At 43.0% G+C, this 22,496-nt stretch overlaps 1 protein-coding gene across 1 annotated transcript in view; it reads right to left on the reverse strand.

The window, feature by feature from the left end:
* LOC138287249 (rab9 effector protein with kelch motifs-like) overlaps positions 1 to 22,496 on the reverse strand; it is a 392,655-nt gene that overhangs the window by 79,466 nt on the left and 290,693 nt on the right. The window contains exons 14-15 of the mRNA XM_069227612.1: positions 6,686 to 6,734; positions 2,243 to 2,330 (exon numbers count right to left, since the gene is read on the reverse strand). Coding sequence (XP_069083713.1) covers positions 2,243 to 2,330; positions 6,686 to 6,734 — 137 coding nt within the window. The remainder of the gene's footprint in view (positions 1 to 2,242; positions 2,331 to 6,685; positions 6,735 to 22,496) is intronic.

Genomic DNA, 22,496 nt, shown 5'->3' on the forward strand with positions numbered 1-22,496 from the left:
CTGGGTTGCTCCTCCATCCTCAACCTACGGTCAAATGGAATGTCACAGATAGATCTAATGGTGTACATTAATTATATGATACTGGATGTAAATTATCCTTTTAAACACATTTCCAATGCCATGTGTAGGTGCTCTTAGGAATCTTTCAGGCTTTAAAATTAATTGGTATGAATCAATCTTCCAACACACACTCCCTGGGGTAACAGTGATCCCCACTTCAACTGATGCACATATGGGTTTAAACACTAAAGCTTTCATGAGAGTGACCCTTGAGCGGGGCTCTTTAACAACAATTTCTTGTGGGTCCTCACTGTCACTATTGGGCAGCGATCTACATCATGCCATGTATTATATTTTTATTTCAAATGTGCCCAGATGTGTCAGTACAGAAATGGCTGGGGCAATACTGGCTTTCCTGAATAGTGGATTGGCAGGCTTGTACCAGTGTTCACCACTGGGTTATGACTCAATGGAATCCACACAATGGGGTGTAATGTCAGATGAGTAACAAACATGAATTCTCATGCAGCAAACTTGAATCCTCTCACTCTTCTTCTTTGATATAGGTAAATGGCACACTCAAGTTATTGGATTCTCATTCAATAAACCAGGTCAGTACTGCTGAATATAATTTGAAATCTCTTGTTTGATGGGCCTCCTGGTGAGCAAAGAGGTCCTCACTAAGGTGGGAGCTCTCTAAAAGGTCGGATGCTTCACACACAGTACATTACAATAGCATAAGTATAATTCACATTAGTTGCGCTTCCCGGGGTTCCCATAAAGTTTGAGATAGCCGAGTAGATCACAATTGCTATTGACTGTCCTATGGGAGTCATTATACTGTAATCTTAAAGATATATATATTCAAGGTGCATAAATATGGATCTATGAATGGTAAATCTATACTTTCCTTACTGCACTCACCTTTTATTATTATGTCCTTTGATATCTGGTCCACGATATATGTGTGCTACAAAATGTTTGCATTCAATATTCAAAAGAACAAACCTATGTGTGTACTATACAAAAACTGAACTAGCATAAAATAGACAAAAACTACCCTGAATCCTGGAGGAGGCATAACTATGCTCTGCGGGACTTTATTCATTTACCCTGAAGCTGCCACCTGCCCATACTTTGTAAATGACCTGTCAGTAAGAACTGTTGTTGATCTGCTTGGGTTCTGTCTGGGGTTTTTCTAACACAATTCTGTTACAAAATGCCAGGTTCTAGGATGTTGTGATGATAAATGCCTCCCACCTCCCTTACAAGTAGCTCTTCACCATCCACAGCTGACTGACTTCAGATATTATATTTTAAGTGTAAGGAATATATGTTATTGATATCTTTCTGATAGATGAAACAGACACAAAACAGTGTGCCCTTAATTTCAGTATGAGATAGGAAAAGCTTAGCAGATATATATTGTTACTGAATATTTGAAGAATTGTGAATTTCCCCAAAACATTTGGAATAAATATAAAATGGGAACATTCTGACAATATTCTTATACAGTTAGTATAATCAGAAAGGGCTGTGCCCTCTCTGCACTTTTGCTAGTAGGGAGGTGGCCATTTCTGGGCCAATTAACAGTCATGTAAGAGTATGCTAAAAAGTGCCAATAAGGTACTACTTCCTGTACTCATAAATACTTTTGTGAATTGTCCCCTTGAACGTCAATCAAAAGAGCGTAAAAGTAGTTTCCCTAGAAATGGAAAATCAATGCAAATGGTGAATGACCAGACATAAGTCATAATTTTATTGAGCTTAAAGACTAGACTGACTCCACCATTTTGCTCACTTTGGAGTCTAATCACCTGAGTAAGTCTCGGATCATTGTCATAATAAATTTGCAATTGGTCGAAGTTTACTGTGACTCTCAATGATATACAAGAGTACTTGTTTAAACTTTAGCTATTTAAAAAAACGTACCTAGACTACTTATCTAACTGAACTCTAAAACTTTAGTTCCTCGTTCCACCTGAATTGACAGCCATTTTGCACAGAGCGTTTGAAAGTCTAATAAAATAATGGGGGTTGAAATGAATAAGTAGAGCTTGGCTTTAAAAAAGTTCGTTTTAATTGTTTCTGTGACTTCATTGACTAGATGCATTGAGATTGCTTGTCTCGCTGTTTGAAAGACAATGCAAATATTATGGCAAAATACTGTAAAGTGAAGACTTTATATCGGAAGTATATACAACAGAGATATGACAGTTAACATTCTACAATAAAAACTTACTGGCATTGGAGGCGGGGAGTCCACTCTTCCCGGGATTGGAGATTCTGTTAATTCGTATTTCACTTTGGGAATTTTTGTGGGTGTGAATCTAAAGATATAGCAGAAATCAGAACACCAGAAGGGAAAGGTTAGCTAAAAAAAAGCTCAATATTCCTAACAAAAGAAAAGCTAATGGGGTAGAACTGCTCAACAACAAGTACATCGAACACAAGGGGAAGAACGAATCACATCATCGGGGGCTATTTACAATGGAATTTTGGAGCAGGTAAAGTAGAACTCCTACGTGCAGTTGTGATTTGGCCACAAAACTTCTAAATTCAGTTTAGAATGTGAACATTCAGAGAGTATTCATATTCACAGTCCAGATATATAAAGCGCTGTACGCATTCTTTGCACGTTTAATAGTAGAAAGTTGTATGCTTTGGGACTATTAACACAGACATTTTGGAGTAAGAAAATAAGTACTTTTTTACAAACTCTTTTATACCATTTAAGTAGGCCCCAAACAGGGACTTAGCTTGGTCAGGAAGATAGGGGGATATGAGCTTCAACAATCACGCTGGCACATAGGGGCCTATTTAACAAATTCCTATTGCAGCGCAGCCAAAAATGCTACCCTGCGTGAGATTTAGAGAACAGGAGAGCACCATATTTACAGAGATATGGCACTCTCCTTCCCTCTCTCTAGTGCCGGAACACAATTAGGTAGCTGTGCACCACACACACACCTTTGCACCACAGTGCACGGGTGTCTATGTGAGTCTTGCATAGGGTTTGTACTGGAAAGGTATCCCAGTAAAAAATACTTTGCTTAGACTAACTTTAAAACTTTTCCTACTTTGTTTGTGAGCTGTGAGGTACAGCACACATGCACAGTCAGAAAAGAACGGAGAAATAATGTGAACTGGTAGGAACACGAAGAAAATAAACATTACTTTGTGAAATAGCCAGCATTCTTTCCTTCTCTTTCCAAACAGAGAAAGGGAGAGTGTGTGCGGGTTTTAGTCTGTGTGTGTAAGAATTCCCAGTGAAATCCGACAGACGCGCTACCATACTCCACTGAAAGCACCTATACCCAACTATTTATAACAAAATACGTTTATTAGAGGGGGTGTAGCAACCCAAACACAACCCTAATGTTATGCCCTAAGGCCTCCAAAACATCCAAAGGCAGTAGTACACATAGGATTTAATGGAACTTGTAATACGGTGGGCAGGATATCTATCACGTTTGTGATGGACTAATCCCCTCTGCCAAACTCGTAATAAGGGCCATGGTCTCTTGGCTATAAACTGACCTACAGGAGCTCCTGTAAGATGGTGGATTTATTTAATATGCAGCAATATTTACACATTAATGATTACTTAAAAAAAACCACAACCCGCTTTACCTCAATGTATATGTTGAAGAGGGAAGCTCAGTGCATTGACAGTGAAGACAAATGTTGAATTCATTATCTTTGACTCATTGCTTCTTTCTCTGTATTTGCAGTGGCAAGCACTTGACAGTTAAAGTCAGATGTGACGAGGTAAAAACATAAAAATACATAATGGGCTGCATCTGAGACTTTGCACGCATGCTTTGAATCACTTAAAAAGGCCTCTACAATGAGCAAGTGACTACAACCATATGCGCAAAAAAATTATAAAATTTACACATGGCTAAGAAGAGGAATTTAACTGGACCTGCAGGAATGAACAAGTAAACAAGGAATCTGGTGGGATTGAAACACTTGGCAACTATTAATTTTCAACACCACAAACTGTTTCTGAGAAGGACATGAAAAATAAGCAGTAGTGCAAGTGAGAGATTGGGTGAGTGAGGGTCTGTGCTTGTGAGTGAATGCCGATTCCTCAACATACAATGCTTGTATACATGTGGAGCAGTGTATGCTTTAATATGTGAAGTGCTAGAACCAGGCATGTGAAGGAGCGTCTTGCAAACCATAGGTGAATAGATGGAGCAGCATATACTGATAAAGGCTGGGGCAAACGGCACTCCATATGGCTATTTCGAACCAGAGCACTGTCATTCACTGCTTTATGTATGTCACTGCATACGAAGGCCAGATATCTCGGCTCCGATATTAGAGGCTCATTTACAACTTTCTAGTGCAGGGTGGTGCCGAACGGAGTCTTCCTGTGCTGCCCTGCATCAAAAGGAAAGTGCAGGGATGTGCTGTATTAATAAAATGTGGTGCATTCCTGTCCTTTCTGCCTGCACCGACAGACAAATTGATGCCTAGCACCAATGTAGGCACCCTTGCACCATGGTGCTAGGGTGTCTGCATTGTTGACACAATTGTTTTTGTGCAGGAAGGGACACCTTCCTGCACAAAACAATCAATGGAGTCGTTTTCTCTTTCTATGTGTGGAGAACGAGGAGAAAAAAAATATATTTTTCCTCACTACGCCTCCCCTGTGGAAGTGCACAGTTCTGATGCATACCCAGGTTTACAGATCCTTGTAAACCTGGGAATGTGTCAAAACCTATGGTGTTGCATGGGAAAACCCATTGCAACACCCATTGAACACCTCCTTGACATATAGTAAGGTGAGGCAGCGCTTTGTGCTGCCTTGCCTTACTCCATATCTATGAGGCCATGGAAAGCCACGCAGGGTAGCTGTGTGCCACCTCATAGACATGATTGAGAGGCCTGCACCACCAAAGTGTCATAAAACATGATGCTCTAGTGGCGCAGGCCTGTTGTAAATGAGGCCCTTGGTGCTTTCCATTCATAAGTGGAACTTCCTAGATTAGGACGCTTTTGCCTAAATCTGAAATTCAGACAGAACTCCAGTGGCAGCACTATCAAGTCTATCTGCTTCTTAAGAATTTTGGGCCTGATTTAGAGTTTGGCAGAGTAGTTACTCCGTCACAAATGTGTCAGATATCCCATCCACTGTATTACAATTCCATTACAGCCTAAGGAACTTGTAATATGGCGGACAGGATATCCATCAAGTTTGTGATGGAGTAACCTATCCACAGAGCTCTGATGGCGGCTGACAGAGGCAATAGGCAATAAAAGTAGAACTGGTCTACTGACAAGGGCATTGGCATTTATGTTTTGTTGATAAATTAAGCACTGATTACAGAAGAGATGGCACAGACAACTGTGGTATTGTGGAAGAGATTGCACAGACATCTGTAATCTCTTCTGTAGTACCAGAAGATCCCAAAATACAATTGCCCATTGCACTCTCGGTGCAGTGCTTATAACAGGGCCATAAGATTATGGGTGCAGGCCAGCAGATTACGAAAAAGTTACAGGGGGTATATTGTACCTTCTTCCTCAGTATTGTATTTGTCCAAGATGCCTTATCTTGAGTTCAAAAGGCTTCTGGAATGAGTTACAATCTAATGCTCATCAGGAATATTTGCAAATATGAATATGTCCTGTGAGATCTTCTACAAACGTTATCCAGTAGCCATATACTCATCATGAAGCAGGGGCAGTTCCTCCGCAATGGTCTCCCCCTTGGCTAGGAGCCAGCACATGAAAAATAAAGCGATAGTTTGCTATTGTTTAATTTCTCATCTGCTGGCTCAGCCAGCAGTGCAGGGATGGGCGTGACTGGGTCATGGAAGGTGAGAGAAGGGAGGAGAAGAGAGTGCACCTAAGTGCGCATGTGTGTTTCGCCAGCTGTCTCAGGCCAGCCAAACACACATGCACACTTAGGTTTCTCCAACCCGGCTGTTCAGCTGGACTGGAGAAACTGCACAGACACCAGGACAGTGTCTGAGCGACAGTCCAAGCTGCTCAGAACAATCCTGACTCTGCTCTCTTGCTTGGTTTAGCATGAGAGCAGCACTAGGATTGCTGGGGAGCCTGTGCTGGTGTCCCAATGAATGCTGGCACACCAGAAGAAGAGCGAGGTGGCATGGGGCGACTGCGAGAACGGTAAGTCTTTTTTTAGTTTTTTTTTTTAGTCGTTTTCCCCTTCATCTCCCCTGCACCCCCTTGTCATTTGGGGCCGCTGCAACGAAGGCCATTTCCGACAGGCAGCAGATAATTCTCAATGGATGTGGACAGAGAGGTCAAGCATTAGGTTAATCTTGCTGAATGGATATTTTAGGGGAAAAGAATGTGGGCACCTGCCATGGATGATCTTTAATTTTCGTTGAAGTATGTGTTTTACTTGCATATTCTGAATGAATGCCACTTTTAAAAAGTGAAGAGCTGAATAAAGGAGTTCATATCCACAATTTGCTTAATTTGATTTTTTTCCAACTGCATATTCAGACCGATCAGTAATAGGATTGAAGCACTTACTTTATTTTTGCAGAGACCATTTGGGACTTACTATAAAAGAAAACTGAGCGAAATTTGAATGACAGACAGAATTTACATGGACTTTGTAAAAAACATGTAATTCAAATCTGCTATTTCATTGAAAAGTGCACATCGTTATTAAAAGTATTCAGACCAAAAAACATACCCATTGCTCACTCCTTGGAGGCCAAATTCTGACAGAATCTCCTTCATGACTGAAATAAAAAAACATAAAAGCTAAATCTTTGACTGGAATTGCTGACTAGATTTTTTACAACAATGGATGTCATCACAAACGGCGAGCACTTTCTAAATAAGAGTGAATTATGTGGTGCATATTGGAGAGACTTTAGAAGTACCATTAGAGAGAATGTCCATTAAGAATGTCAGCCAACTAATATTCTAATCCTCTGGGTAGGAAGGCATGTTCCCAGGACTGAAGAAAGAAGAGGCACCACAGCCATTTCATTTAGTGAAGGAGGCCAGAGACATTGTCACTTCTCACAGGAAATTTACCTCCAGGCTCTGTGTGGGGTACATTTTACTGCCAGATGGGAATGCCAAAGAGAAAAGGGATTATGTGGAGTTATCGGTCGCCCCCCTTCTAAGGAGGCATGGTGGTGAGGTCCATTTTTCAGCCTGGTAGTTGAGTGAGCAAAAATGGATGTCAATGTTTCCGCAAGGCAGATGGTGTCTCTCCTTCTTCTACAAGGGTGGAAGTGGTCTTCCAGGGCCCCGCTGCAAACACTACAATCATGTTCCGTAATCTGTTGTAGGCCACTTATAACACTGCTTTCTCCTCTCTTAAACCTGCCCATTTCACTTTTTCGGCTTCCTGTGCCACTTGTGAAACCTTTTTAACTAGGTAATCTGGATAAATGTCAACTATTTCCAGTATTCCTTCATTATGAGTTCCAAGAACGTATTCAATTGCCTGTAAAAGGTTCGTGGTGTAGGGAACGGTTCCATTTTGATCTTACATTCACCAATACTAGGTTGAACAAATATACTCAATTATCCCTGAATATAAGATGGACATTCGTCCCTTGCACCCTGCCTAGTTCGATATTTGCAAAGTGACAGATAAACATACACACTTTCGTATGATTTTCTAAATGGCATTCTCCTAACTGTACTTCACATGTACAGATTTCCGCCGTTCTGGGTTTTTCAAGTGATATCTCTTTGTACAGGGTATTCTCTATTGGAAGCAATCTCTCTCCTTCCTCTGCCACCAGATAAACTGAAATGTACCCATCTTCAGCAGGACTTCTGGGTGGATATCAAACTGTAGCTCTGTCAATGTATGTGTCCGCCTCCAGCAGTGCATTTATCTGTATGACTCGGTGTTACCTAGAGATGTTTGTCACATTATAATCTCCAGTGGTGAATTTGTTATGTTCTAAATATTTTCATGAATAATCTTTCTGGATGTTTATATAGTTTTGGGAGGACTACTGCAAGCGATGATATCTGGAGGGAAGAGAACACTGTACCAAATTAGTCAGTTTGAGCTTACAAGCTCTTTTTTCCACATATATTTAGTCACTGCAACTTCAGACTGGTCTTCGGTTTATGGAATGGTCTTTCTACCAATTACCAACATTCTTGCTAAGCTGTCATTTTTTTTTTAAAGGGAGCCTTTAAAACACAGATATATATTTGGGTGTTCTTATCATTTTGGGATTTTTCCCCACATGAATGTTTCTCAATGGTTAGACAACCATTATTTGTACAAGCAGTTACCTCTAACACTTTATGGTAGCCTACCATTACTTCAACATCAAATTCCTAAAATTAAACAGCTCATTTTGTCAATCACATCACCGCCATTACTTCAGTCCCTAATTCTTGAACCCTCAAATTTAAAAATATTCTTTATGTTAATCACATTTCACAAAAAATGAAATTTATTTCAGTTACCTAATCCTAACCATATGCCTATTGGGAAACCTAACCCTAACAAATTCTAAATATTAAATTATATTCACAGTAATCAATTTAAATTTAAATAAAAAAACAATTCTTAACACTTAAGGTAAAATGTTTTAATCTTCAAGAACAATAATATTAGAAATTATTGACATATTTCCTATTTCTGTACCTTAAAAAATACGCTAATCTCAAAGCAATTGTCTTACATATGTTTTATTTACTGTTCTTTTTAAAATGAATATTTTGCATAGTTTAGTTTGGTTATTTTTATTTATTTTACTTGAAAATTAACGCTAAACTACCTATTTCCTTACTTTAAAATTTGAAGTCCAGAGGCAGTGGTCCAGGTAATGGTATGTTTAAGCTCGGCAGTGGAAGTATTGTTATGGATTGAAGTAATGGGGTTGGAATAATAGTAAGTAAAAGTGATGAATTCGACGTAATGTGGTGCACCTTGGCATAGGGGTAATTTTAGCTACTTAGTATATGATGCATTATTATGTCTAACAAATCCAGCAATTGATCTTGTACCATATCAACTAGACTTTTTCTTATTGGATGCAATGTGATTGGATGTGACCTATCAAAAAGTCTCTGGTCGCGTCCCATGATATTCCAATTGAATACACCGATCCCTCATTGTGATCTGTCTATATAGTCCTTTGAGGCATGTCTTTTTTTAACTTCACAGTGGACTGCGTTCATCACCTTCCTCATAAAGTGGGGTCTAGCTAATGGCACGTACACACAGGACACATGTAATTATTTTCTGTTTGAGGAAAAAGAATAGAGCATGGTTCCAAAGGAGCCTCCCTTAACTATCCAACATTGAATCACGGACTGAGTTTTTAATCCTCTGAAGATGCTGTTATTGTAGCACCCATTCTAGTCAGGGATCAATTTAAGCGGGATATCACATCTCTTAAGGCCCCTAGGGAAATACACAGAGCCTTCCTCCAATGCCCCAACTTATCTGCAGTTCTTGTTAATATCAATCACACTTCCACATCAATTCAAGTTTTAGGCACTCTGAAAGTCAATGGTTTTTATACACGGCTAGCTCTTCTACATGTTCCCCGTTGTCACAGCAATTATGGATGACATAACACAACCAGTCTCTTTATAACTTATCTGTCTGTACCTTTCCCTGGTGAATCTCCTATACCCAGGTGTTTACATTTCAGGTACTGCAGCACGTTTTTTTGTTTTAAAATATGTATTCATCCCATTAAAATACAGACGATTTTCACTGTGTGACTGTAGGCTTGGATTACCAGCATGCCACTTCTTGCATTATTGTGTTGGTACAGACCTGTTTCCGTATTTCATGTTGTAAACATTGACCTTGTGATAGTAATCACAAGAAATAATTCAACTGAAAAACATAACTATGTTCAAGAGGGGCCCATCAGTTCTAACCTATGGATATTTCCCCATTCCCCCAAAGATGACTATTAAACTGGGTCACACAACCCTTAGGTGGGTGTGTAGTTCAACTTAACCAATCTCCCAATTTCTTCTGATTAACACTTTGTTATATTTTAAAATGTATGCGATGCACACATCTCTATCCGCATGCGTTTGGTCATCTTCTTGAGGTGGTTCTTGATATATGCTAAATAAGTGGTATTGGTGAGAAGGTGGCACATGAAGCAATAGGGCTACTCAGTTGTTCATTCAAGGAGCACGATTGGAAATGTTTAATTTTATAATTGCTTTTTCTCAGTGTGGCGATCTCTTAGTAGAGGTTGTGGACAAGCTTTCCATTACTCGTAAGGTATTAGTAACTTATATGGGCATACTGAAGATCGTTTATTAATAGTATAGCTAATAATTATTGTGTGTTCATTTTCATTTTGCTGAGCATGGTATTTCTTATATGTTAATTCTACCTTTTTTTTGTTCCATGCCATGGTATTTAGGCCCAAATTTAACAAGGGCCTAGCGCCAGCTATTGCCACATTAGTGTAATTTCTTTACGCCAATGTGGCGATAGTGTAGCAAGAACGTTTCGCCATATTTACAAAGTGCTAAAATGCACTCATTGCACCACTTTGTAAATCCGTGCACCACATTATGCCTGATCCAGGGGGCCTGCAAAAATGGCGCAGTGGAATCTACGAGATACCACTGCACCATTTTTAGCAGCATTTTTAGCACCTGCATAGAGGAGGCGTTAAAAGGAGGCACACCATTATTTTTAATGGGCCTCTATGTACTTTGCAGGATTAGCCCCAAGTTTGTTGGCGCTAATCCTGCTAAGTACAACAATAGCATAAAAATGATGACGCTATTGTCCCTAACCTGCGCCATGCTGCACCGTATGTTAAATACAGTGCACAGATGGTGGCGTTGGGGGGGCGGAGTGGACTGCAAGAAAACTGGCACTTCATGACACCACTTTTCTTAAATCTGGGCCTTGCTATTTTGTAGGCAACTTTACTTTCATTGTCAATGAGGTTGAATGTTTGCCAACGGGATCAATAAGGCAACGTAAGCAAGTAAGAAGCCTCATGCACACATTGCTAGATTTTGCTAGGTCAGGGTCAATCTGGGTCAGGTAGTTTGGACTTGAAGTATTGAAAGGTTGTGAAGATATCTATTATGGAATAAACCTAATCTACAAAAATGTTATGAAGAATGTCATTGTCCAGAACTCATTTGTGATTTTCATCTTAGAACCAGCGAGGGAAATACACTTGCTATTTCAGGATTCTTGAAGCTGATTTGCCTTTGTCGATAGTCCCTTGGCTAATGCCTGGATCAGGCCCCCTGTGACTCTTTTGGACCACCACAAAACCACTAAGGAGACAGTTTTGTTGCTATTGAGATGCAGAGCCTGTTGTTCCAGATCTTCTCCTTCTGAGACTGCAGACCTTCTGGAAACTTCTCAAGTAGTCTCATATGTAGTCTTGCACAAGGAACAATGGAAATACAGCAACCCATCAGTGTAGCTCTATTAGGGAGGAGATTTGCTGGGCTGTTGGACTGGAAGCTTCATATGATAATTCTTCCCAATGCATTACCTGCTTTCATCTGAAAGTAATACTTTACTATGCACTGAGTTTAGCATTGCCCCTAGGTAAGATAAAGGTTGAATTGGAGATGATCTCTCAATATTTGTTTGCAGACTAGAATGAGTACCAGAGACCTCATTGTTTGAAAGACCTGCTCCAATTTCTGTGGTGTGTCAGTCTTTAGAAACAAATTGTCTGAGTAAAGCTAGATGAATATTCTTTGACTTTGAAAGTGAGCTGCTAGTACAGCTATGCATTTTGAAAAAGTGGATTTTTATGAACAGGAAGCACTGCACATTAGTAACACAATGTTCTTACTATAGACATCTGGTATTGTGTTTTTCCAAGGTCAAGATGTAGAAGTAGTTGTCCTTTATATCTACTCCTTGCCTGAGGTGAGGGAAAATTTGATGTAAGTCAAACATACTACATTTTTCCATTTTGATCTACCTGTTGGTCATGCACAGATCTAATATTGGTCTAAATTCCCTCTTTTCATCCTTTTTATGAATATATTTAATGAATATATATTGAGTATATCTCTCTCCAACTATGTGGTATAGAATTGGTTCAAATGTGCAATTCCTGAGTACTATGGAGGCTTATTTTATTGGCTCATCAACTGAAATTATGTTGGCTTTGGTGCAATAGATGGTGTATTTGACTTGCAGCATGAAGATACCTCTTCACCATTGGGGGGGGTGAAGGAGAGGGGATTACTGAGGCGTCATTGATGGTTGTTGGAGGACAGTCGCTCAAGGGGTTGAATGGCTGTGAGCTTGCCTCTTTTTTTTCAGAGCCTCTTCGCTGGTAAGGGTATCACTCGCCCTGCTGCTAATAGTGCCAGCAAGGACATTGAACTCTTTTGAAGAAAATAACACCAGTCTCAGTGTATGTAATGATACTTTTTTCTTAACTTCAAGACCCACAGCCTTGAGTGTTTCTGCCTCATTCTTCATTCTCACCCATTCCCCTTCAGTATAGTGTACAAACAAGGAGGAGCCAGAACACAAGAGACTGGGAATGTTAAGCTGTGCATCAGGCTACAGTACAGTGAGGTGCAGTCAACATGAATGCCACAAGGTGACTCCATGGCAGCATTCTGATACTGCCACCTATACCAAGTTTTTAGCCACACTGATCACCACATAGGATAGCAGAGAGCCTTCTTGTACCATCCCTTCACTTTTCTGCATATGGATTGGATGCTTTCCAGATTTGTCTGTCATAGCTTCATAGAAAGACAGTGGTAATGGCATTCTTTAGTGCCGGAGTCACTGTTCTGCACATCCTCCTTTCAGCCATGCCCTTTCTGTTGATCTCTCTACCATTGCGAAACGAAGTTTCAAAGGCACATGCATGCCTCCTTCTAATGGTTGCCATCATAACAGAATCCAATAGAGGATCTATTTTGAGAAAATCTAGATCTCATTGAGGTGGCTTATACTTCTTTAGCAGCTGTGGGGTCACTGCTTTAGCAGTGGCAGGTATGAGGAATTTCTCCACTTCCAATTTCAGTATCCTGGTACCAACGAAAGGAGAGGCCTCGGCGATGCCTTCAGTTGAAGGGTTTCCATAATTACAGACAACAATGTATTCCATGGGGACACTCAATTTTGAGGCTCCTTTTCCTAGAACATTGTGAAAGGTGGCTATATCATCCACCATAGAGATCCCTATTGAAGAGTCAGTAGGAGATGTCACCTTGTGTCCCCATCATCTGAGTGAGACCAAGTTGGTGATACAGATGGAGATCTGACACTTGCTTCCCCTGACCATATGTTGGGAGGCCAAATCTCTTCAAGGAGAATGAGGGGTTTGAGGCACAGCCTAGCCACCTCATAATCTTTGTGGTGGCAAGACATTTTTGTATAGGTGACATAGATGTGTGTTGCAAAACCATTCTTGGCAAGGTTAAGATGCAAAAGTGAGGTCTGCACCGGGTCTTCATCAGGAATAAGAAAGCAAGGAGGCACTAATGGTTGCAGAGACAGTTCTGATACTTCTGACACCTCAGTTTCTTTGGGAGATCAGAAGGGAACATCTATGTCGAAAATCTCCATGTCAACAGGTGGAATATTGACTGCAGATGAATGTTGTGGTGACATTGGCTGGTATGGATCAATGGCAAAGGAGGTACCATTGTGCAAGTGAATGATTTCATATAAAATTGTGAGGGTGACGTCTTTGTGCACATTGTGTGTTTAATGTCACAGACTTGCTGAGCAGTGATGGTGCCTCATTGTTGCTGTCAAGCCGGTTTTTGATGGCAAGGATGTCAGGGCAAGGCTTGCAACCGGGACACCATAATCTTTGAAACCTATCTGGGAATGTTGATGTTCATAATCAAAATGTTTATGTCATGGTTTAGTTTTCTCACCATTTTCTGGTCTTGTCTCCCTGGATTGCCCTGTGTAGGAGGCTGGCATGGCTTGTAGTGGGTACCAAAGGTACTTACACCTTGTGCCAGGTCCAGTTATCCCTTATTAGTAGAATAGAGGTGTTTCTAGCAGCTTAGGCTGATAGAAGGTAGCTATGGCAAAGCAGCTTAGGCTGACCTAGGAGGCATGCAAAGCTCCTACTATACCACTTATATCATATGCAAAATATCATAAGAAAACACAATATGACAATATGCCACAAGTATCTCAGTGAGTAGCCTCAGTAAGAAGGTAAGTAATATAGTGTAGAATTACAATAGGTTGCAATAGGCAAGCATAGGTATAGGGGCAACACAAACAATATACTCCAAAAGTGGAATGCGAATCACGATTGGACCCCAGACCTACGTGAGCTTGTAGAGGGTCGTTGGGACTGTAAGAAAACAGTCAGGGTGTCCAAGATACCCCACCCCAAGACCCTGAAAAGTAGGAGTAAAGTGCACCTACTACCCCCAGAGAGCACAATAGTCGTGATAGGGGGATTCTGCAAGAACAACAAACACCAGCAGTGCACTGACAACGGATTTCCGGACCTGAGGACCTGCAAGGCAAGGGGACCAAGTCCAATAGTCACGACAGTGTCCAGAGTGGGCAGGAGCCCAGGAAACCCCGGATGAAGGTGCAAGGAAGCTGCCTCTGGATGGAAGAAGCTTGGATTTCTGCAAGAAAGAAGAGGACTAGGAACTTTTCCTTTGGAAGACAGATGTCCCACACCACGATGAAGCTTGCAGAGATGTTCCCACGCAGAAATACCACAAACAAGCCTTGCTAGCTGCAAGGGTCACTGTAGAGGTTTTTGGGTGCTGCTGAGGACCAGGAAGGACCAGGATATCACCTTTTGGAGGAGGAGACAGAGGGGGCGCTCATCAACTCAGAGAGCCCTCACAGAAGCAGGCAGCACCCACAGAAGTACCCTAACAGGCACTTAGAAGAATAGGGAACTGGAGTCCATGCGAAGTTACAAAAGAGGGTCCCACAACGTTGAAGGCCAACTCAGAGGGTTGTGCACTGCAGGACGGTGTACTGGGGACCCAGGCTAGGCTTTGCATGAAGGAAATCCTGGAAGAGTGCACAGGAGCCTGAGCAGCTGCAAATCACGTGGTACACAGCTTTGCAGTCTAGCGTGGGGAGGCAAGGACTTACCTCCACCAAACTTGGACTGAAGAGTCACTGGACTGTGTGAGTCACTTGGACAGAGTTGCAGTGTTCCAGGGACCACGCACGTCAGGATGAGAGGGGACCCAGAGGACCAGTGATGCAGTCTTTTGGTGCCTGCGTTAGCAGGGGAAGATTCCGTCAACCCACAGGAGATTTCTTTGGAGCTTCTGGTGCAGGGTGAAGGCAGGCTACCCCCAGAGCATGCACCACCTGGAAACAGTCGAGAAAGTCGGCAGGATTAGGCGCTACAATGTTGCTGGTAGTCTTCTTGCTACTTTGTTGTGGTTTTGCAGGCGTCCTGGAGCAGTCAGCGGTCAATCCTTGGTAGAAGGTGAAGAGGGAGATGCAGAGGAACTCTGGTGAGCTCTTGCATTCGTTATCTGAAGAATTTCCCAAAGCAGAGACCCTAAATAGCCAGAAAAGGAGGGTTGGCTACCAAGATAGGAGGATTGGCTACCAAGAGAGGTAAGAGCCTATCAGAAGGAGCCTCTGACGTCACCTGCTGGCACTGGCCACTCAGAGCAGTCCAGTGTGCCCCCAACACCTCTGTTTCCAAGATGGCAGAGGTCTGGGACACACTGGAGGAGCTCTGGGCACCTCCCCTGGGAGGTACTGGTTAGGGGAGTAGTCACTCCCCTTTCCTTTGTCCAGTTTTGCACCAGAGCAGGGCTGGGGGATCCCTGAACCGGTGTAGACTGGCTTATGCAGAGATGGGCACCATCTGTGCCCATCAAAGCATTTCCAGAGGCTGGGGGAGGCTACTCCTCCCCAGCCCTTCACACCTATTTCCAAAGGGAGAGGGTGTAACACCCTCTCTCAGAGGAAATCCTTCGTTCTGCCTTCCTGGGCCAGGGCTGCCTGGACCCCAGGAGGGCAGAAATCTGTCTGAGGGGTTGGTAGCAGCAGCAGCTGCAGTGGAGACCCTGGAAAGGCAGTTTGGCAGTACCCGGGTTCTGTGCTAGAGACCCGGGGATCATGGAAATGCCCCCATGATCTTAGACATGTTACATGGCCATGTTCGGAGTTACCATTGTGACGCTATACATAGGTAGTGACCTATGTATAGTGCACATGTGTAATGGTTTCCCCGCACTCACAAAGTCCGGGGAATTTGCCCTGAGCGATGTGGGGGCTCCTTGGCTAGTGCCAGGGTGCCCACACACTAAGTAACTTTGCACCCAACCTTCACCAGGTGAAGGTTAGACATATAGGTGACTTATAAGTTACTTATGTGCAGTGGTAAATGGCTGTGAAATAACGTGGACATTATTTCACGCAGGCTGCAGTGGCAGGCCTGTGTACGAATTGTCAGAGCTCCCTATGGGTGGCAAAAGAAATGCTGCAGCCCATAGGGATCTCCTGGAACCCCAATACCCTGGGTACCTCAGTACCATATACAAGGGAATTATATGGGTGTACCAGTATGCCATTGTGAATTGGTAAATTTAGTCACTAGCCTGTAGTGACACATTTGGAAAGCAGAGAGAGCATAAACACTGAGGTTCTGGTTAGCAGAGCCTCAGTGATACAGTTAGGCACCACACAGGGAACACATACAGGGCACATACTATGAGCACTGGGGCCCTGCCTGGCAGGGTCCCAGTGACACAAGGACTAAAACAACATACATACAGTGAAATATGGCGGTAACATGCCAGGCAAGATGGTACTTTCCCACACCCTGTCTAGGGGCCCTTTTGGGTTGTAGGCACTGCCCAAGTGGAAATCAAAAATATGGCCTTTTCTTCCCCATCACCCTTAAATATTCCAGCTTTCCAAGGAGTTTTGTTCGTCCTTTAGGGTCTCTCTGGCATTTTTATTTTTACACTATCCTTTATGGAATGAGATGCAGGAAGACACACCACACATACTTGGTGTAGGTCTGAAGCACCATTCTTTGATCCAGTGGAAGGGAGCTTAACAAAAAGAAAAGTTATTCTGTCAGGAAAGATCCAGCAAAAAAAGTGCTTTGCTCGATTGTCAGATGTAAAATACATCTAGTGAAAGCAGAGAAAATAGAATTCTGAAATAAATATGTCAAAATAAACAGGTGTGAGAACAATCACTTTATTCAAGGATCCCACTCACATGAGCCGGAAAAAAATCTAATTCTCTAAGGTAGCTAGGTAGCTGCCATTACAAGGCATCATGGTTAAAGGAGGCTCCTGAATCCTTAAATTGACAGGAAACATTTGTTTTAAATAAAACAACTGAGATTTACACAAGTAACTCCTAGAAAGGGAAGAGGAAAGGCAGAAGAAGGAAGAGAGATAAAGAAGAGTACTGGTATTGAAAAGAGATGATGTAAGTGAAAGACAAAAGAGAACTTGGGGAATAGAATGACTGCAAAAGAAATAAAGATAGGGAAAAAAGCAGAAATAATACAAGAGAGGGCATGAATGGAGTAATGGGAAATGTATAATCACAAGAAAGGACAAATAATAGGTATGGAGGAAGTAAATGATAGACTCAAAGATGTTCTGTAAATAAAGGAAGAACGAAACATAAGAAATAAAAGGAGAAAGCAGGGAGGACGATGAAAACGAAGTTGAGGGGGAATGCAATCAGGCATAGGATAATCAGCTAAAAAGACAAAGGAATAACTAATAAGTTTGGTGATTGCTGGTACAATCAATTCTGACCTCTGTAGCAGTATAAGAAGTGTGCACAGAGGCACAATGGAGTACCTGGAGAGGCTCTATTGGGTACCTGAAGAAATTCACTTCAGGTTTTGCAGTCAGTCTGTTAGGTACTTTCAAGAGTACAATTGAGGGCCTCCAGTACCACTGGTGGGCATCTTCATGAGCTCTCTGGAGTCCCAACAGGTTGTATGCCTGCATGATCTCCAATGGGTGCTTGTTTAAGCTACATTAAGGGGTTGCAGGAGGTCAGTGGGGGCCTATATCGTTTCAATAAAGTGGCTGCAAGAATCTGTTGGGAGGCTCTAGGAGCCCATTTGGCTATCTTTAAGAGTTCAATGATACAGCTGTAAGATATCAGTTGATTGAGCAGATAATGTAAAACTGAAGCGATTTTTTTTGCCCTACAACACAAGTGCTGTTTATGGCATTTTGGGGGCATGAGCAATCAGTGTTGTGTCAGAGAACTGTGGTTGGTAATTCCGTAGCCCAGCATTCCCACCCCAAGGACATTATGGCCCGTATTTATACTCCGTTTGCGCCGAATTAGCGTCGTTTTTTTCGCCGCAAATTCGGCGCAAAACTAACGCCATATTTATACTTTGGCGTTAGACGCGTCTAGCGCCAAAGTATGGGCAAATAGCGTCATTTTTTTGCGTGAACGCCTTCCTTGCGTTAATGAGATGCAAGGAAGGCGTTCCCGTCTAAAAAAATGACGGCGACGCAAATGCGTCGTATTTATACTCCCGGGCAAAAGTCACGCCCGGGAGGTGGCGGGTCAAAAAACCCAGCATTTGCGCCACTATTTAACGCCTGGGTCAGGGTAGGCGTTAAGGGGCCTGTGGGCTCAAAATGAGCCCACAGGTGCCCTCCCCTGCCCCCAGGGACCCCCCCTGCCACCCCTGCCCACCCCAGGAGGACACCCAAGGATGGAGGGACCCACCCCAGGGACATTCAGGTAAGTTCAGGTAAGTATAATTTTTTATATTTTTTAATTTTTTTTGGGTGGCATAGGGGGGCCTTATTTGTGCCCCCCTACATGCCACTATGCCCAATGACCATGCCCAGGGGACATAAGTCCCCTGGGCATGGCCATTGGGCAAGGGGGCATGACTCCTGTCTTTACTAAGACAGGAGTCATTTAAATGGCGTCTGGGCGTCGAAAATAATGGCGCAAATCGGGTTGAGGCGATTTTTTTGCCTCAACCTGACTTGCCCCATTTTAAGACGCCCTAACGCCATTTTCCCCCTACGCCGGCGCTGCCTGGTCTACGTGGTTTTTTTCCACGCACACCAGGCAGCGACGGTCTGCTAGCGCCGGCTAACGCCATTCCATAAATACGGCGCCCGCATGGCGCTTCAGAATGGCGTTAGACGGCGCTAAATTTTTTGACGCTAAACTGCGTTAGCGCAGTTTAGCGTCAAAAAGTATAAATATGGGCCTATGTTTTTCATGCAGGAACTGTGGTTGAACAGTGTGACTGACTGCAAATGACCTCCAACACATGACCAATTACTATGCTGCTTACATGTTCTCCATGCTTCTTAGATGTGCAATTGCTTGTCTTGCTAGAGTGGTCTGATATAATGCTGCAAGAAGTGAAAAAGGTAAGATGGGGGTCCCAGCTGGTTGAGTACCTTTGCAGGCAAGGAGGGGCATGTAGCATCAGTAAATGAGGGAATTAGTGTATATGTGTTTGTGTATGTGAGTCCTTGTGTGTGTGTGCATACTTGTTGGTTCGTGTCATGCACAAGAGTATGTGTGAAAGAAAAAGTGTGTATTTGTGTTTAGTGTGGTGGCCCTCTCCACCCAAGGCATCTGGTTTCGTCTATGGCATATTGGCATAATGGTACTGTTAGAAATGGGGTATCTAGTTGGCAGTGATTTGCACCAAGTCCAAGTAGGGACCCTCACTCTAGTCAGGGTGAGGGAGTCACACAGGTAAGATAACACCTACTCACATTCTTAGTATCTTGGCACAAGCAGTCAGGCTAATCTCGGAGGCAACGTGTAAAGTATTTGTACACACACACACACACACAAATTAACAGTGAAAACACTACAAAAGGATTCCACCCAGTTTTGAAAACAAGCCAACATAAAACACTACAAAAGGATTCCACAAAAGTTTACAAAACAAGCCAATATTTATATGTATGAAACAAGACCAAAATGACAACAACTCAAAATACACAAGCAAAGATACAAATTTTCAAAGATAAAATCTTAGTATGTTGTTTAGTAACACAATAACTGGGGCTATCACGACGTCTTGATTGAGTCATTCCCAACAGTCCACTTTCGAAGGAGTGTGGTCCAGTCACAGAGTTGCATGGACCACAAGTACAATACTGTGGAAAATGAGGAAACAAAGGTGTTGCACAGGTTTGGGTGAGTGAGGCTTCACTGGAGCTGGTGCGGTGTTGATTACTTACTGCTACCAGGGAAATGAGGCATTGGTTCTTTACTACTAGGCAGGGGAGGTGAGACATTGGTTCCTTACGGTTGCAGGGGAGGTGCTGCGGCATCAGTGGTAAGGCATCAGTTCTTTACAGCAAGGTGAGGTCAGTGAACTGAGTAGGTCAAGATGTGAGGTCTTGACTTTGTGGTGTTGCGATCACACCACGGGGCCACAGGTGCTGCGGTGGAGTCGGAGTTGGGTGTCACGGATGATGGTGACATGGTACTCTGGACACATTCTGTGGCAGGACTTTGGAGGCACTGCGGCAGCGTCGGGCCTGCGGCATCTGTCGTGGTCAGCGGGGACCACGGCTCTAGTGCAGGCAGTGGTGCAGAGTGGGCTCTGGAGTCAATGTGCTTGTTTCTTCTTGGTCACACCAGAACTCAATCCCAAGGGTGCAGGAACTGGATTTGGCACTACGTGGCAAGTCAGGACTCCCAGCAAGAGAGCCCAAGGGCTGGCAGATGAAGTCTTTGATGTCCCTGAAGCTTCCTAACAAGAGGCAAGTTTACTCCAAGCCCTTAGAGAACCTTTGGAAGCAGTATGTAGAAAGCAGTCCTTTCACTCCAAGAACAGAAGCAGCAGTCCAGAACAGCAAAGCAACAGGCAAAGTGGCAGTCCCTCCTGCAACATTCAGCTCTTCGTACTGGCAGAATGTCCTCCATCCAGAAGGATTCTAACTTTGCAGTCCAATACCTATACCGATTTCTGCCTTTTAAGTAGGTAAACTTCAAAGAAAAGTATTTGAAGTGCACAAGACCTTGCCTTTCCTGCCCTGGCCCCAGACACACTCCAGGGGGTTGGAGACTGTTTAGTGTAAGGAAAGGCACAGCCCTATTCAGATGCAAGTGACAGATCCTCCCACCACTCTAGCTCAGGAAGACCCATCAGGATGTGCAGCGCACACCTCAGCTCCCTTTGTGTGACTGCCTTTGGCCTACCTTAGGGATAAGTGCAGTAAATGGGAAGGTTTGGGTCTTGAAAGTGGGTGCAATTGCCAGGTCGAAATAGCAGTTTAAAACTGCTCACACAGACACTGCAATGGCATGCCTGAGACATGTTTGCAGGCCTACTCATGCGGGTGGCACAATCAGTGCTGCAGGCCCACTAGCAGCATTTGATTTACAGGCCATGGACACCCTTGGTGCACTATACTAGGGACATACTTATAAATCAAGTATGCCAATCATAGATAAAACAACCACCAATACCATTTAGACAGAGAGCACTTGCACTTTAGCACTGGCCAGAACTGGTAAAGTGCCCAGAGTCCTGAAGCCAGCAAAAACGAAACTCTGCACAGGGTTTAAAACAGGAGATCAGAAGCAAATGTTTTGGAGATAACCCTGCAGAAAGGCCGTGACTCATATTCTTAGTATCTAGTGCATGATAGAGCACACAACCGGAATAATGCTGACCCTTGCATGACGCCCATATGGGCATCTCCTTTTTCCAATACAATCAATGTGTTTCCTGGCACAAGGATGGGCATGCTCACTATATTGAGGGCATTTCTGGCATGATGGTGGTTCTGGCATAATGTTACGCATCCTAGATATATTTTTGGCATTCATGAGATAATTGTGGCTATTATAGGGATAATGATGGTAGAAAATCCTGGTGTATTGTGCAGTATATGGAAAATAGTGTGCAGAAGACATTGTGACACAGAAGGGTTAATTAGATTTAGGCAGTGTTGATGAGTGAATCTGCATTCAAAAACCCATGTACCACACTCAGATAGCAGATGATCTTGTAATGTTTACTTTGCCATATCAAATAGACAAAAGTATATGCTCTGCCAAGGTATGTATTTACTGTACCGTGTCAAGGCATGTGGATCTGGGGAGATGTACCAGTAAGGTTATGCTGACCAAAACAAGCCTAAGTTAGCTTGAAGGCCCTAGGAGGATGATTGATTGGCATCAGTGAGAGAGAGGGGCTGGTAGAAGTCAGAAGGATCCTGGGTTAGCGAAAACACCTCAAGAACAGCTTGCACAGGAAAGGAACATGGTGTTGTATAAGCCAGCAGTTAGTGTTTAAAAAGGAGGGGTGTGGATGATTTGGAGAAGCTCTCAGGTGGAGTCATGCAAATTTACTGTTGCCTACAGCCGCTTCTCTCTGCTCCATTTCCAGCGAGTGCTAGCTGCCAAAAGCAAAGTCAACTGGGGATGTAGGGCCTTTTCTCCTACTTTATCTTTATTTTGCTTTTGACTTACTGCAGTTTATTTGAGACTGTTCTGCCAATGTTGAGCTGGCATTGCCAATATAGGTAAATGTTTTGCTACTGTTTAGCCAGCATTGGCTGTGTCCTTGACTATTTTG

The sequence above is a fragment of the Pleurodeles waltl genome, chromosome 1_1 (genome assembly GCF_031143425.1).
Source record: "Pleurodeles waltl isolate 20211129_DDA chromosome 1_1, aPleWal1.hap1.20221129, whole genome shotgun sequence".
NCBI classification, from domain to species: Eukaryota; Metazoa; Chordata; class Amphibia; order Caudata; family Salamandridae; genus Pleurodeles; species Pleurodeles waltl.